Source organism: Hippocampus comes, unplaced genomic scaffold (assembly GCF_001891065.2).
Source record: "Hippocampus comes isolate QL1 unplaced genomic scaffold, H_comes_QL1_v1.1 scaffold22, whole genome shotgun sequence".
Classification (NCBI taxonomy): Eukaryota; Metazoa; Chordata; class Actinopteri; order Syngnathiformes; family Syngnathidae; genus Hippocampus; species Hippocampus comes.
Genome location: NW_017806175.1, coordinates 5,130,135 through 5,145,839, shown reverse-complemented (window position 1 = coordinate 5,145,839; position 15,705 = coordinate 5,130,135). Strand labels below are relative to the sequence as shown.

Sequence of the window (15,705 nt, the reverse complement as noted above, 5' to 3'; positions counted from 1 at the left end):
TGCGCAATGCGACAGACAGATCATGATTTTGGGAAACATTGCTACATTTCATTTTCAATTGGCCTTCTACACACATCCTGTGGACCTCAAAACCATCATTTCAAACACCAAACCTCGTTTGTAAGACCAACTTTGGCTCGAAACCTCATTGCCAAACTCTAACCCTAGATTGAAGTCCAATTTCAAGCCATAACTCATATTTAAAAACTTATTCCATATTTGAATCCCGATAGCCCTATTTGGAGACCATGAAACCAACTCTGTCACTGTCCTGACTTATTTCCATCGCTCCCTGATGCAACACACCTGATTCCAAAGAGCCGCTCATCAGCAAGCTCTGAAGAAGCGCGAGAACGATCCTCCTCATTTGAATCAGCTGTGTTGCAGCAGGCACGAATGGAAAACGGGCAGGACTGCAGCCCTTGAGGACCGCCTTTGGACACCCGTATCTTAAACCGTTTCAAGCCCTAACAAAGGCGTGGAACCCCACTTGGAAAAAAAACGACTTTGAGACACTAAGATGGGCTTGAAACCATAATTCGAAGCTCTCACCCTGGCTTGAAACCCCACTTTGAAACCCTAATGCAAGCTTGAAACCCTAAACCTGGCATGAGATTTCACTTGAAAACCAAAATGCTGGCTGCAAAACAAAAACAAAATTGAAACCAAAAACCCAGGCTCGAACACCTCATTTGAAACCATAACCAGTATTAAAATCCATCTGTGAAAATCGAATCCTTGTTTAATGCCCTAGTTTATTATTTTTTTTATAGCTGCTATACACAACTGAATCGAAGTCGTTTTGCTACCAAAGCATAAACGCGCTTTCACCCGAAGTCCGTGCTCCAAATCAAAGAGGGCATGGGGAGGCCTTGGAACCATGATCCGAATAAAATGTTCTCGTGTCTGTTGTTCTAGGTGGGGGCGGGGTGGGTCGGAGGCATCGGGGCCTGGACAAGAACGGCGAAATGAGATTGTTCGGTGAACCGTGACGGCGGGTCGTTTTACTCGCTTTCTCTCCGGACGCACCCCCACCTAATACATTGGAAGGAAAGAAAAAAAAAAACAACCAAAAAAAAACCCCACTAGATGAAACAGGTGAGTTTTTCAGCGCAGACACCCCCAAATTCGACACGAGTTAAAATGTACATCCAATTTTAAAATAAATAAAATAGCGTGCTCGCTTTCTATATTTTTCCTAAAACCCTTTTGGTGTGGGCCGCATTGAATTGGATCGTTATTGTGGAATCAACTAATGTGAATGCACATTAAAGAAGTCGGGTTTACCGCAGCGCTATGTCTGAAACGTTGACCCAAATTGCTTTATAAGCGATTGCGATCGAATGTGCTAATATTTTTGAAGGTCCTCTTTGCGCGGATTTTTTTGACAAACACAAGCAAGAAATTAATCTGTGTTTGCACTCCACATTTTCAAGTGGAATGATTTGTTTTGGTTGCATTCGGTGACATTGCGATTTGATTCCATTTCAAAACGTTTAATAAGGAAGGGCATGTAAAAAAAAAAAAAAAGTGCTCCAAAGCCCAAACTATTCAAGTTATTTCAACTGTAAGAAACAACATATCATCAACAGCATCAAACCACTTTATTCCGTTTTATACCTGCTGTCCATCTCTCGTAAAAGACGATTGGATGCATGTCTTGAAACATGGGGGATGCAATTTTAAAATGTTACTCTTGGATTTGGTCAAAACCGATTATCTGACTCAAATTGGTTTACATTGCATATACAAATGAAAAATAAAGCCTGCTGATGGACCGAGATGCCCCCCCTTATTGCCAAATTGCCGCCTTTGCAATTGAACATTTCCTTCTACTAAGTAGCAATGCCGATTTGAACTGGATTAATTATTCAGCCGCAGTACACACACCAACACACGTTTTGGCTGCAATATGAGCCCAGTTGGTCACGGTATCAATCACAGGTGTGCTTGTCCCGAGGATAAATGGGCCTAATAAGAAGGTGTGTGTGTGTGTGTGTGTGTGTGTGTGTGTGTGTGTGTGTGTGTGTGTGTGTGCCCCCTTCCCCCCTCCCCTGCCCGTTATTGTCCACCTGCTGCCCTTCAGCTTCCAGACTTTCTGAAGATGAGTGTGTGTGTGTGTGTGTGTGTGTGTTAGGGGGAGGTGTGTCAAGTCGATGCGATTGAGCAAGTAAACACCATATGGGAGTAACATCATTGGCAACGCTGCCCGCCTCCTCCACAAGAACAGCTCGGAACTTGGGGGGGCGGCACCCTCTCTTCTTCCGAGTGGAGACAGGATCAGGGGGGAGGCTTCTTGGGTTTGTAATTAATGGCAATTACGCAGAGGCGGTCATTAATCTTGGCAGCCCGGAATTAGCTGATAAAAAACAAAAGCGTCCGTTGCCAGCAGCCTGTCCTTAAGGAGACAGCGTCTGGAAGCATCAGGGTGAGGACAACAAGGGTTTCAAACTAGGCCTTGAAACCCAAACACGGACTTGTAACACTAATTCGAAATATTATCCCTGACTGGAAACCCTGCTTTGAAACGAACTCAGCAGTTAAAACCTTCACTTAAAATACTCACCGACACTGAAACCATAATTGTGTCTTGAAATCCAACTTTTATAACTAAAATTGTTAATTTGAAAACGCTAACCCAGGCTTTAAAAAACAAACTAAGGGTTGCAAATCTAACATGAAACCCTGAGCCTGGCTTAAGCCTTGTGGGAAACCTAAACAAGTCTTGAAAGTCAAATTGGAAATGTAAAGCCTGCTTGAAATGATTTGAAAAACAAAACTTTGAAACTATAAGCCAACGTAGACGTAACACCCTACTGTGAAAACCTTACCATAGTTTTCAACACGAGCCTTGGTTTGAAAACCTAATTTGAAACCCTAATTTCAAACCTGAACCCAGGGTTGAAACTGCAACTTAAAACCCTGACCATGGCTTGAATCCCTACTCTGAAAACTGATCCTGACTTAAAACCCTCATTTCAAACCCTAACCAAGGGTTGAAACCATTGGTGAAAACTCTTAACATTGCTTGAAACCCTACCTTGAACACAAAATCTAATTCTGAAACCTTAACCTAGGACTGAGACAGTTATTTAAAACCCTTACTATAGTTTGAAAGCTTGCTTTGAAACCTCAAACTCTGGCTCGAAACCTTAAGTCTTGAAAACCTAAATTGGAAACCTAACCCAGGGCTGAAAGCGTAACTTAAAAACTCTAACCCAGGGTTAACACTCTTATTTGAAACCTAACCCTGGCTTGATACCCTACTTTGAAACTCTCATCACTGTTTGAAACCCTAAAACCATGTCTGGAAACCCTCATTTCAAACCCTAACCCTGGCTTGAAAACCAACTCTGAAACTCAACTCTGACTGACTACCCTAACACAGTGTTGACAACCTGAAACTTGAACCCAGGGTTGAAGGCGCGCCATGAAACCTTCTGCCAGGCTTGAAACCTTACTCTGAACTCCTCCACCTTGTTTGAAACTCTTTGGCCTGGCATCCTCGTTCACGTTGCCTCCATGTGGCTGTCATGTCCACAACTATGATTGCGCGTGGTCTAAACTTGACACACGCAACAGGCTGTCGTTGCTTGTCTAGCATCGTTCTTGCTGTCACCGTGCGATTCTTGCTCTCGCGGGGACCCGCTTTGTCCCCGAAAAGCTGACACGGCGAGCCCACTATGGTCACATGATCATGTGCGGCGGATGGACACATGCAAGGCCTGGATACAAATTTGGAATATGGTTCAAATAAGATTAAAAATTAGATAAGAGTGTCATTAAAAAAAAAGACAAGACAGAAAATGGATGAAGAGGAGAAGGCGGTGGTGGTTTTGGGGTTGATACCTACCGCGCCCTGCTGCTATCTAGCTCCCAGCCTCCGGACTGGCTTGGTCTGGGCTGGGCCCTTTTGGCTCACCGGGGCAGGGCGACCCAGAACCACAAGCCTACAATTGCACGGCCGAGGAGGAAGAGGAAGAGGAAGAGAGATTGCCAAGAATTAAGAAAGGAAGCGGGCAGAAGGAAACAGACAGCAGCTTGTTAACAGCAAAGAGACGAGGAAGTCGAGCGGAAACAAAACGGAACAGGCGATCAAGTTAAGAGCGAGAAAGACTATCCAGACGCCCGGGGGGAACACTACGAAACCAAAACCTACAAAATTCACAAAGAAATTGTGCGAAATTTGAATAAGAAAATACATGCTTTCTCACAAAATAGGAACATCCTTGGAAGAACGCCGAGTGACAACTGCATCTTGTTGTGCAGTATCATTAAAAAGTGGCGACAGGAGGTTGCACAAACAAAAAACAAACACGCACACACGCACCTTGCGTTCCCTCCAAGGACCTGCCGCTTTTCACAGATCGCTTCACAAAAAGCACAAGCTGTGTTTTTTTTTTTTCCCCCTTCTCTTCTGCCTTCACTCAATCACGCTTGCTTTTATTTTTGCGACCTTTTCATCACGCCGCCGCTGTTGTACACTTTTATTTTGTGAAGCTTCTGAGTGTTATTCAAGCAGGCCCGGTGACATTTGCAGCGGTGTTAAAAAAAAAAAAAAAGTCATTCTCTTGCCCTCTGTCTTTTATTTTTTTATTCTCTCCTAAAATGGCTGGATTGGAGGCATAAAAAAAAAAAGAATGTTTCACGCCTGGAAAGTGAGCGGCTGCGGGTGGAGGAAGAAGGACTTGGAAAAAGAGAGGAGACATAAGGGTAAGAAAGCACCGGAGAAGGTCACTAACTCTGCGCTAGAGTGAGAAGGGAGCTCCTTTGCAGCCAGACATCTCTGCTTTCGTTTGAGCTGCGTTCTAGTCGAGAATGACTTGAATGTTTTGATGATGGCTGCTAATGAGAGCTTGCTAACTCTCTCTTCTAGTAATTCTCTGAGAGGATCAAGCTAACGTGGACGTGCAAAAACAAACGTTTTCTTGCAGAAACTCGGGAGGACGATTTACAATCAGTCAATTAATATGAATTTTTCATTGATATATTTCAATGATTTCAGGAATTAAGACTATTATACAACACAGGGAACCCCCGCGACACCGCAAAGTTTTACAGCAAAGTCACCAGTTAGACTTTGGTGTAGTACCACATTGTGCCACAACATGCCGGGGCAGCACTGAGGTCTTCTGGGCCTAAGTTAACAACATGAAGAAGAGGCAAAGCTCAGAAGTAATTGTAGAGTAAGTAACGGAGCATGTATTTATGGATTATATGCTAATAGTCGTTGCCACAGAGCAGAGAGAAAAGCTTGAAAATAAATAAAACATTTTCTATGGTCGCTGCAGATCACGGAGGTTTGCCGATTGCATGACTCTGAAACGTATCCCGGCTCATTGTTCAAGGGAACGCCTGTACAACGTTTGCAGGGGGCCAGTGAATATCCTCCAGTAATTGACAACCGCCAAAACGGTGTAATATTGCCGATAGATGCTAAGCACTATTTTTGTCTCAATGAAATTCCTCAATTCAACGTTGATCCTTGGCACCAACATTCCACAAGATGGTGGCAAAGTCATTTATGTTTTTGTCGAATAACCACGGATAGATTCCCCGCCCCAAAATCTGCAAGTAGAGGAAATTGCGATTGTTGAACCAAATACTGTATGTGAGGGTTCAATGTATCTCCAAAAGTTCTGCAACTACAACCAAAAATTGTAACATAAATCAGCATATATGTATTTCTATTAACTCACGTTTGTGTAGGTTGGTGACATTTGCTTTCTATCAGCAGTTACGAATCATAGCCCACAGCAATTTGGCTTGACATGAAACACATTTTTTTTGAAGTTAGCGCCTTTTTAGCATCGACTTGCTAAAACTCAGACATTTCCATGGCAAATTTGGTGACCAAACTTACAGCATCTTCCTCCCCGCTGCGGCTCGGGCTGCCGTCCGCTTCCCCAAACGAGTCATCCGTGGGCGGGTCGGTGGCGTCCGTAGGGGGGTCGCTGACATGCGAGGCGGACGATTTAGAGGGCGAGCTCTGGTGGGGGGCCGGTGTGAAGTAGAGGAAATTGCGATTGTTGAACCAAATACTGTATGTGAGGGTTCAATGTATCTCCAAAAGTTCTGCAACTACAACCAAAAATTGTAACATAAATCAGCATATATGTATTTCTATTAACTCACGTTTGTGTAGGTTGGTGACATTTGCTTTCTATCAGCAGTTACGAATCATAGCCCACAGCAATTTGGCTTGACATGAAACACATTTTTTTTGAAGTTAGCGCCTTTTTAGCATCGACTTGCTAAAACTCAGACATTTCCATGGCAAATTTGGTGACCAAACTTACAGCATCTTCCTCCCCGCTGCGGCTCGGGCTGCCGTCCGCTTCCCCAAACGAGTCATCCGTGGGCGGGTCGGTGGCGTCCGTAGGGGGGTCGCTGACATGCGAGGCGGACGATTTAGAGGGCGAGCTCTGGTGGGGGGCCGGTGTGGGGGCTGCAAGCACAAAAAAAAAAAAAAAAAAAAAAAAAAAAAAAAAGTCACAGAAGGATTATCCAGAAGGCCGGTGGCACCCCTGAAGAACGTACCTGAAAGTGATACTTAGGTCAAGTATCTCAGCAGAAAATAATTTTAGCAGAAGTAAAAGTCACCTTGTGGAATATTACTTGTCAAAGTATCTGACATTTGCTGTCCTCAAGGGTAGTTTTTTGTAGACTCACGGGAGTTGGTGGAAGGTGTCGTGGAGGTGACCGGCGTCAGGTTCATCTGGGAGATGTCGAAGTCGTCGCAGTCGTCTGTATCCTGGGCGGTGCCGACGCGGCTGAAGTAAGTGCTGAATGCCTCTGAGGTGCCCGCTAAGCCGGGCTGCTGCTCGCCTTTCTTTGACGGCATCGCCGGCGGCTTCACCAGCTGAAAGTCCTGAAATAAATAAGACGACTTTGTTGTACATTCGTTTTGTAAGTAGAGGTACCCACTGTACGACACAAATTTCCTCCAGCTCGTACCTTGAACATCTCTTTGCTCATCTTCTTCGCCCGCTCCTCATGTTGCGGACTCGACGATGCGGAGGGAGCCGCAGCGCCTGCTGCACCTGAATGCGTTTCGCCGGCCGGCGTCGCGGCGGGGACGGGGGTGAGCGCTTGGAACATGGCTGCGGGCAGCGTGCCCACGGGCTGGGCAGGGAGGTAGGCTGCGGGGGGGAAGGCTCCGGCCGCCATGGCCGCCCACTGCTGCTGGGTGGCGGGGAAGATGTTGGCTTGCCCCCAGATGAGAGGCTGGCCGCCAGGCAGAACCTGCGCCACTGGGCCCAGAGGGGACTGGACCCCGAAGGCCAGCGGCGTCTGGGCGGTGAAGGCCTGCTGGGACCAATGTCCGGAGGGAACCGCCCCCATTGTCACATAACCTGGAACAAGACAGGGAGTGTTTGGGGAGGGTCACCGACGGCGAACACTAATATTCACGGTGCACTATCAAATCCTGTTTGCGATTTGTGAATTCGCCGATTCATTTTTTTGAAACCTATCCTTCCTTACTGGCTGCGCACTTTTTGAGATGCCCTACTGAATCCTCACCCAAAAGAAAAGTAATGCTTTGGCACCATCCTGTGGCACCTTGGTGCTAAGGAACTATGTTGAAATGAGGGGAGGAGCTTCTATTAATTAGAGCAAACCCCTGTGTATTAAAAAACTTTGGTTACATGTTGGTGCCAAGGAACTATGTTGAAGTGAATGGAAGGAGCTTCAATTCGATAGGCCAAGGCCTTGTCTAATTTAAAAAAAAAGGGTGTTTTGGTGAAAAATGAGTTTGACACCCGTGATGTAGGCAATTATGAAGCATTTTTTGATCGCAGATTTTCATCGTTTGCCCAAAGACAGCTAGCATAGGATTCAGCACACCCGCGGCCCTGAACGGGATACTTTTGGGTGGGTGTTTTAGAGCATGTCGCCCCATGCAGCACCACTCTGAAGCAGATGGGGGTGCACTTAAAACATCCACATCTTTTCTTGGGCACAAAAACCTCACACACACACACACACACACACACACACACACACACACACACACACACACACACACACACGTCGATAATAATCCATGCATCACCAGAGAGCGCTGCCCTACTTGCGCCTGTAGCTAATGTAGCATCTCTTCACGGTCACGGTGAACTAGCATAATTACCTCGGGAATGAGGCGGCGTCGTTTCATCGAATCACACTCATTAAAACGGCTCAAATTCATCAGCAAAATCTTCATCTAACGACACTCTCGCTCGTCTTTTCGCTGCCTTCCGCCGCCGACGTTCGACCTCGCCGGCGTGCGCCAGGAGGGGAACTGCGGAGTGCCGAGAGTGTCTGCTCACGCCTCATTCGCGCACAAGCACCGCGACTAGCGAACCAGGGGTCGCGGCCATCTTTCTTCTCGGCCGCCTCGGCCCGCAGGTAAATCAACAGCATCTGAGTCAGCGCAGCTAATGATGCATTTTATATTCCACACACACAGCCGACGCCACCTCCTCTCCTCATCAACATTTCATTTCTATTCCATCCCTCTCTATTAATCACATCCTGTTCTTTTACTTCCCTTCTCACCTCTGCCAATCGGCTGTCTTTGACAAAAAAAAAAAAAAAAGAATTTAGGGATGTGCACGGCGTACAGAAGGAATATTCCACTCGTGTGAATTCAGATGAAAGTCCCGTGTTTTTCATACCTGAGGGCACAGACGCAGGGTTGTAGGGGGCATAGAGCTCAGCGGGAGGCTGCGACGGGTCCAGGGAGTTTGCAGGTGAGGCAGGGGTCTGCCGAGGTGACAAGAGAACAAAAAGTTTCAAGAGAATCCGAATCTCAAATTAGGCACGCGAGGCGGCTTCTCACCGACGGCGAGGTGATGTCAGGGGGTGTGGACATGTCCCCGAAAAGCTCTAATTGGTTGATATTCTGAGAATCAGATGAAGGACACACACTGGAAGTCAGGAAACAATTGTTACTTGGTCACGGCGGCATCGGTCGTCCCGTTGTAGGACATGCACGACTCAGAACGGCGCATGCGGAACATCAAACGAGCTGACGTCACTTACCTTGATGACTGCCGAGGGCAGCGGAGAGGAAGATGTGCAAAGATGGGGAGGGAGGGGGGATGAGATGAAATGATTAAGATGACATACCTACCGTGTCCACTAGCCAAAGGTGACAAAAGTACTCACATTAGAAGTAGAAATACCAAGGGGATGTATTGAAGAACAAAAGTAAAACCAATAATTTTTTGAACAACAAAAACAAAAAAAAAGTCAGACACTGGGTGGGGGACGTCGTACCTTAAAGTCTAGGTACCGTGACTTCGCACCACTGCCACCAACTACCAAAACAAACCGGCAGCAGCCGTATTGTGCCGAAATCCCTCCGGGCGAGTCATTAATGTCCTCCCATTAAGGAGGATCAGCGGCGCGCCTCCGAGCGTCTCGCTATCAAAGACGGGCAGCCTTTCTATTTGATCCGAATCTATTCTGTATTTCTGCTCTTCGGTAATTTGCCCCCTTCGTTCCGTGAATTAATAATATCTTAAGGCCGGCGCGGAGCGAAGGGAAACTATTTTTACTTGGAAAGGAATTTCGGGGCCTTGAATACACGGTCCGAGATTTGCATTAATTATGGATCCCGATCGTTTCTGAGATAATGAATATTCTTAGAATATCTTTGCGCATAAACCAAAAGGCTTAGGCTGAAAGATTTTATACACGCGCACACACACGCAAGCACACACAGTATATATATTACAGTATATATTTATTACGCCTATCAGAAAATGGAATCGGTGTGCATGGTGTTTTACATTTATGGGGACTGGATGGTGATTTAGGAAGAGAAGAAGAAGGGTCGGGAGGCTGAGTTATGGGCTATTCTAAGTGCGGAGGAGATGGCGATCGCTCAGCAAGACAATGGGATGCGGATATTGATGACGGCCACGTAAAACGCTGCATGTGCACGGCCACGTGTGATTGAACGCAGCAAATAAACCGCTTCCTCATACGCTTTCAGAATGGCAGCACAGACTTTCTCACCTAATGTCTCACTGGCAATGAAAGGGGAAAAAAAAAAAAAAAAAGGTTGTGCTAGTTTCTGCCATTTGCTTATTTTGGTCCCCGTGAGCACAATTTCGCAAATCGTAGACATTTCGGGACTTTTGTGCTAAGCTTCGGCCCCCTTTGTCTTTTGAAACACGTCCGCATGCAGGTGTCCATTCTGACTCTTGGTCGCTATGACAACATCAAGGTTACATGTTTTATTCATAAGCAAAATGGGGTCAGGAGTCGGGGGCGGCGGCTCCCGACTGCTCGCCAAAAAAAAAAAAACAAAAGTGCGGCGTGGTCAAGATGACAGGAGGTGGTCCTCACAAAAGTTCATACGAATCGCCCTTACCTGAGAAACCGTCTCAAGGTCTAAGTCTATGAGATCCGCCTGCTGATGCTGCTCCCGATGCTCACTTAGTCCCGCCTGGGGGGTTTGCGGATGATTATGAAGATGATGATGATGATGATGTTGGTGGTGGTGGTGGTGGGTGCTTTGATGTCCGTTCTGCAATCAACAACCTCAACGTTAGGCGGGTGGGATGAAAATGGGCCGGCATACGCAAAACTATATTAGCAGAGTTTCACACTGAGGGAAATGGAGGGGGGGGGGGGGAGGGGGGGGAATGAGGCTGATTTAGGAGGGCAGGTGTTGCTCTCGCCAGGTGCTCTACACACACGTACACTCGATACACACGCAGGAGATTTAAAGAGGTTTAAAGATCATCCCCACCTTACATCTAAACGACAGCGCTGAGCTCCCTTTTGTGTTTCTGTAAATCCTCCACAAGAGTCTCAATGTGATTGAGAAAGAGAGTCCGATGCATCTTCATCGCTCTCTTTTAAACACATTGAATTCATAAAGCGGCGGATTGTTATTGTTTTGTTATGGCCATAAAAAGGCAGCTGTAGTAAACAACAAACTACCCGTGAATTAGCAGACGCCTAATGGCGGTTTTTATATCATCGGTTCACCAAAATGTGGCATCATTTCAATGTATCGTTTCTGAAACAGCGTACATTTTATTTTTTTATCCGGGGATGTAGAGAGCATAGCTGTCAGACTAAATAAACAGGATATATGTTGAAGAGCTAGCTACATGCAGTATAATCTAGGTTGACAGCTATACTGGAAAAACTATACAGGGTGCGTTCGGAAACACGCTCAGAGCACGCACTGTTTTTTTCTGACCATTTGGAAACTCTAAGAGCGTTACTCAAATTTGTGATTGTTTGGACAAATTTGTTTGGTTCTTCAGAGTCCACCAAAAACCTAGCGCCTCGACTGGGGACATGGAGCGCCAGTGCTGGCTGCGTTCAGAAATCAATGAGAGCGGGGCGCACGGCTTCTCCGCATACACCCACGGGCGTCAGAGTACATTTCTGAATGCGCCCATACTGTCGTTACACTGTAGATAGATAGCTAAATGCTACATGGCTGAATGGATCGCTAAATGCTAACTCACTAAATGTTACAAACTGGGAAAAACAGACAGCTAAATTCTACATGGCTGAATGGATAGCTAAATGCTAACTCACGAAATGTTACAAACTGGAAAAAAAATAGCTAGCTAAATGCTATTTCTGCATTGATAAACTGTAACTAGCTAACTGGCTATCCTTGCCATAGACAGCTACTTTCAAAGTCCCAGTAGATGTTTTTTTTTTTCCCCGAGATTGTTCCAGATGATCAATAAACCTGGCAGAATAGCAAAATGCTACAAGTTACAGCCACATTGACAGGCAGCTAGTTGCTGCTACAATGCTGAAGATACAGGTCAACGCTATATCGTATAGATGGCTAAAATAAATGGGCAGACAGCTAAAAGCTACAGAATATTACTTTTCGGTGCCAGTCCGAGCTCTACCATGTCGCCTCTCTTGGTCTGTTCATTTGTCCTCGTACATTCCGGCCACTGCTTATCAATTAGCCGTCTCCGGTGGGGGAAAGTCTAATTACCTGTGTACGTGTTCTCTCTAGTAATTAATGCAGCCTTTATAATTAATGCCATCTTGCCGATCCCCCGCTGAGTGACTGATCACAACCACAAACACATTCAACACACACATACTGGCCACCGCTGAGGCTCAAACACCTTTGGAGCTGATGCGAACAGGACACAGAGAGATTACGGACATGCTTCTCCCCCCCAAAGATAATAATCGGCGGTAAAAGCGACTACTCTGTGTGGACTCAGCGAGGGCATGTGTTGATTCAACACTAACACTTGGTGCGGGGGTTCAAGGGCTCAGTAGATTGGAATGGCCTCGCTCGCGTGTATATTTTATCGATCGCCGGCCGTTTAAGATGGTGACACAGTAAATAACAAAAGCGTTTGCTTTGCGCAACGGGGGGGGGGGGTCACGTTTGGGAGGGCGTTATCATCTTTTTCGAAAATTCCATCCTGCCGATGAAATGAAGGCGAAATCCACTCCAAAGCGGTGCTGCAGGTAATCAATCCCGCACAAAAAAAGAAAAAAGAAAACGTTAAAAGCATCTTACCAGCAGCGGGCGATGAGCCAGAACGCATCCAATTGCAAAGTGCATCATTTCTACATTGTTAAGCGCAGTGGGAGTTCTTTGTCGTTTATTGCGACTTACTTGCTCAGGTTCGGGGATTGATTCTCAAGCAGTGTGCTGCGAGAAATTATCCCATTTCATCTAACTGGTTCCAAAAAGAATCATTTATTTCCAACAAGTAATGTGTCTTTGTATACCTGCCGATGTCGGTAACATACTGACAGGCAGAACAATGACGAGCAGATGCCCTTCTACTAACGCCAAACATGAGCGAGTAAATCCACTTTTCTTTTCTTCATTTTTGTTTGCGCCATGAGATTTTTTTTTAAAATACCCCACTCACATCAAGTTCTATTCAGGATATGGCACTTTTGGGTGAATTTCGGCATCAGTCTAAAATGTACTACAACCTCGACAGTTGAACTTCCTGTTGTTCACATTTTGACATCATGAGACCAAGATGGCAACTAAAAATTCTTCAAAAAAATCTCACCAAACAGAAAGAGACGAGCGGAGTCCTACCGGATCGCTATTTGTGACATTTTAACTGGATTAGTAAGGGGGTGGGGGGGATGATTATAATGGCATGTACATGATTTTGGTTCAATTTAGCCAAGATTTAAGCATTGATTCAACCTACTCAAGCAATCAGAGTCCGACCTCCTTCCATAATCACAACCCTCTTTGGGGTCTAATTGTAGCCATAAAAACGCAACCTGATTAGCACCCAATCACAACACAGCATTTGGTCATGCCTGTGATCCATTTGACTGTGATTACTGCCTTTGACAAACTGGAAGGAGAAAACATATTTATGTATATATATATATATATATATACAAAAGAGCGTGGTTTCGTTTTTCGAACAATTTCGGTTTTCAAACAGCCTTCTGGAACGGATTATGTATGAAAACCGAGGTTTGTATATATATATATATATATATATATATAAAAAATGTTGGTCGTTATCATGAAGTTGATGGATAAAGGTGTGCGTTGTTAGCAAAATCGGCCAATGGAAAAAAGAATTACGTGACATCAGGACTTTGAAATGTGACCGTTACAGGGGTGAAAACGTAAACGGGGTACGTTGAGAAGAGGTTCGACTGTATTTGTTCGCTTACAGACCCGCCGATACAATAGCCATCCAAATCGCAGCATGTGCCGCAGGATGGGCAAGGCCAAACACACACAGACGCACGCATACACGCACACACACACACACACACACACACACACACACACACACACACACACACACACACACACACACACACTCAAATGTGCTCGGGTGTCTGTAAGCTTCTTAGCAAAGCTCGGGATGAGATGCCCAAAAAAAGAAAAATGTGAGACTAATTCCCAGCCCGCCAAAAATTCACACAGGCGGAACTGCCTGCGGCGAGGTGGCCCAGCCCAGTTTAGCCTTTTAAGGCACACTAAACACACACGTACACATTCACCGAAGGAGCAAAAGTGAGTGGACTTTTGAAAACATCGGCTCCAGGTATCAACAAGAGACGGAGCGTTGAGACACTCCATGCACACATGAATGAGCCGTCAATGCCAGGGATGCCCCAAATGTCTTCCACTGCGGCCCACATAAAGAAATTTGAAAGCTTCTGTGTCTGAAACATGAACCAGCTGTAATTCAACATATGCAGCGCAACATAAATAATACATGATCAAAATATCAACTCGGTGTCATCCATGAAAGAGCAAAAAGTTGATCACGGTTTTCCCTTGCAAATGGAAGAGCGAAAATCCCCAAGTATGTGCCACCTAAAATGGTTTATATGGCCTATAATTAACACAAGATGGTGCCATAGCACTACATGAAGCTCCTCAATTCACTTCAACATAGTTGCTTGGCATTAAGATATCACAGGATGTCTGAAAAGCGCGACATCATTCTCCTCAACTCACTTCAACGTAGTCACTTGGCACCAAAGCAATACGTTTTTTTTACCTTAGCATTTTGGCCTGAACACAAAAAAACGAGGATACCCAACATAGTTGCTTGGCATTAAGATATCACAGGATGTCTGAAAAGCGCGACATCATTCTCCTCAACTCACTTCAACTTAGTCACTTGACACCTAGAGCCCACAAGATGGCACCAAAGCAATACGTTTTTTTTAATCTTAGCATTTTGGCCTGAGCACAAAAAAACGAGGATACGTAGCTTAAATTGCGAAACATTCAAACTTATTCACAACTTTTAAAAATACTTTTCATTATACTCATTTTTTTAACCCTCTCACCCCCCCAAAAAATTGTCAACTCAAAACCTTTTGATGCCAACTGAGATTTTTTTTTTTTTTAGACTGTGCGGCTGTGCAATAAAAAGCATCCAGCGAACCGGACTTTGGAGACCCCCTGATTTACACACAATCACACACACACACACGATGCAATGTATTGTGCCACTTCCCAAAACCTAACACGGCAGCTCAGACACACGCCCACGCACGCCTGACACACCCACGCACACACACACACACACACACACACACACACACACACACACGCACACACACACACGCACGTGGGAGAGCGGCCCGCTTATTACGACTCTGGAGATTTTAGCAGATTAAATCCAGCAGCAATATAAGCCGCATCTTTATGGGCAGATAAAGAGCAGTGGAGTTACAGCCCGCCGCTGCCGCCTGACAGTAGCCAAGGTCATCTTTCATTAGAACTGCCGGCAGCGGGAAGCCAATAACTAAAAAGATATACCACTCGCGCAAGCGCGCACGTCCACACACCGTCGATCTGCAGTGTAACGTATGAACAGGCGGGGGAAACTACAGATTTAAAATAAATATATCAACAAAGAAAGAAATAATGCAGCCATGGTGGGATGCCGTCATGTTGTGGCTGGTTGGCGTATGCGTGTAAATATCACATCAGAGGAAGATGACAGTGACAGAATGCGTCGCGTAATGCAATCTGGGACAAGGTCATGCGGGGTTTTTACACCGGATGCACCGCCAGCAGGCATGCTTAATTGAGCACCACAGACACGTTTACAGACGCACAATACACATAAAGCGCTGTCCCGGTTGACCACGTGGGGCACAAGGAGGAGGGCACCAGCCACACCGCAAGCGGAGGAGACGCACACTGCACAAAGCACTGGGTCCCAGCAAACCTCTCAGGGGGGCGGGGGG

General features: G+C 45.7%; 1 protein-coding gene across 10 annotated transcripts in view; it reads right to left on the bottom strand.

The window, feature by feature from the left end:
- Window positions 1-15,705, bottom strand: part of dab1a (DAB adaptor protein 1a) — a 179,895-nt gene that overhangs the window by 4,102 nt on the left and 160,088 nt on the right. For 5 of the 10 annotated variants that reach the window (XM_019896686.1, XM_019896685.1, XM_019896684.1 and 2 more), the window contains 6 exons: window positions 10,367-10,522; window positions 8,825-8,887; window positions 8,661-8,748; window positions 6,958-7,355; window positions 6,673-6,871; window positions 6,300-6,448 (listed from right to left, as the gene is read on the bottom strand). In XM_019896686.1, the coding sequence (XP_019752245.1) occupies window positions 6,300-6,448; window positions 6,673-6,871; window positions 6,958-7,355; window positions 8,661-8,748; window positions 8,825-8,887; window positions 10,367-10,522 (1,053 nt within the window). The remainder of the gene's footprint in view (window positions 1-6,299; window positions 6,449-6,672; window positions 6,872-6,957; window positions 7,356-8,660; window positions 8,749-8,824; window positions 8,888-10,366; window positions 10,523-15,705) is intronic. The other 5 variants (XM_019896688.1, XM_019896691.1, XM_019896690.1 and 2 more) reach the window with 2 other exon arrangements.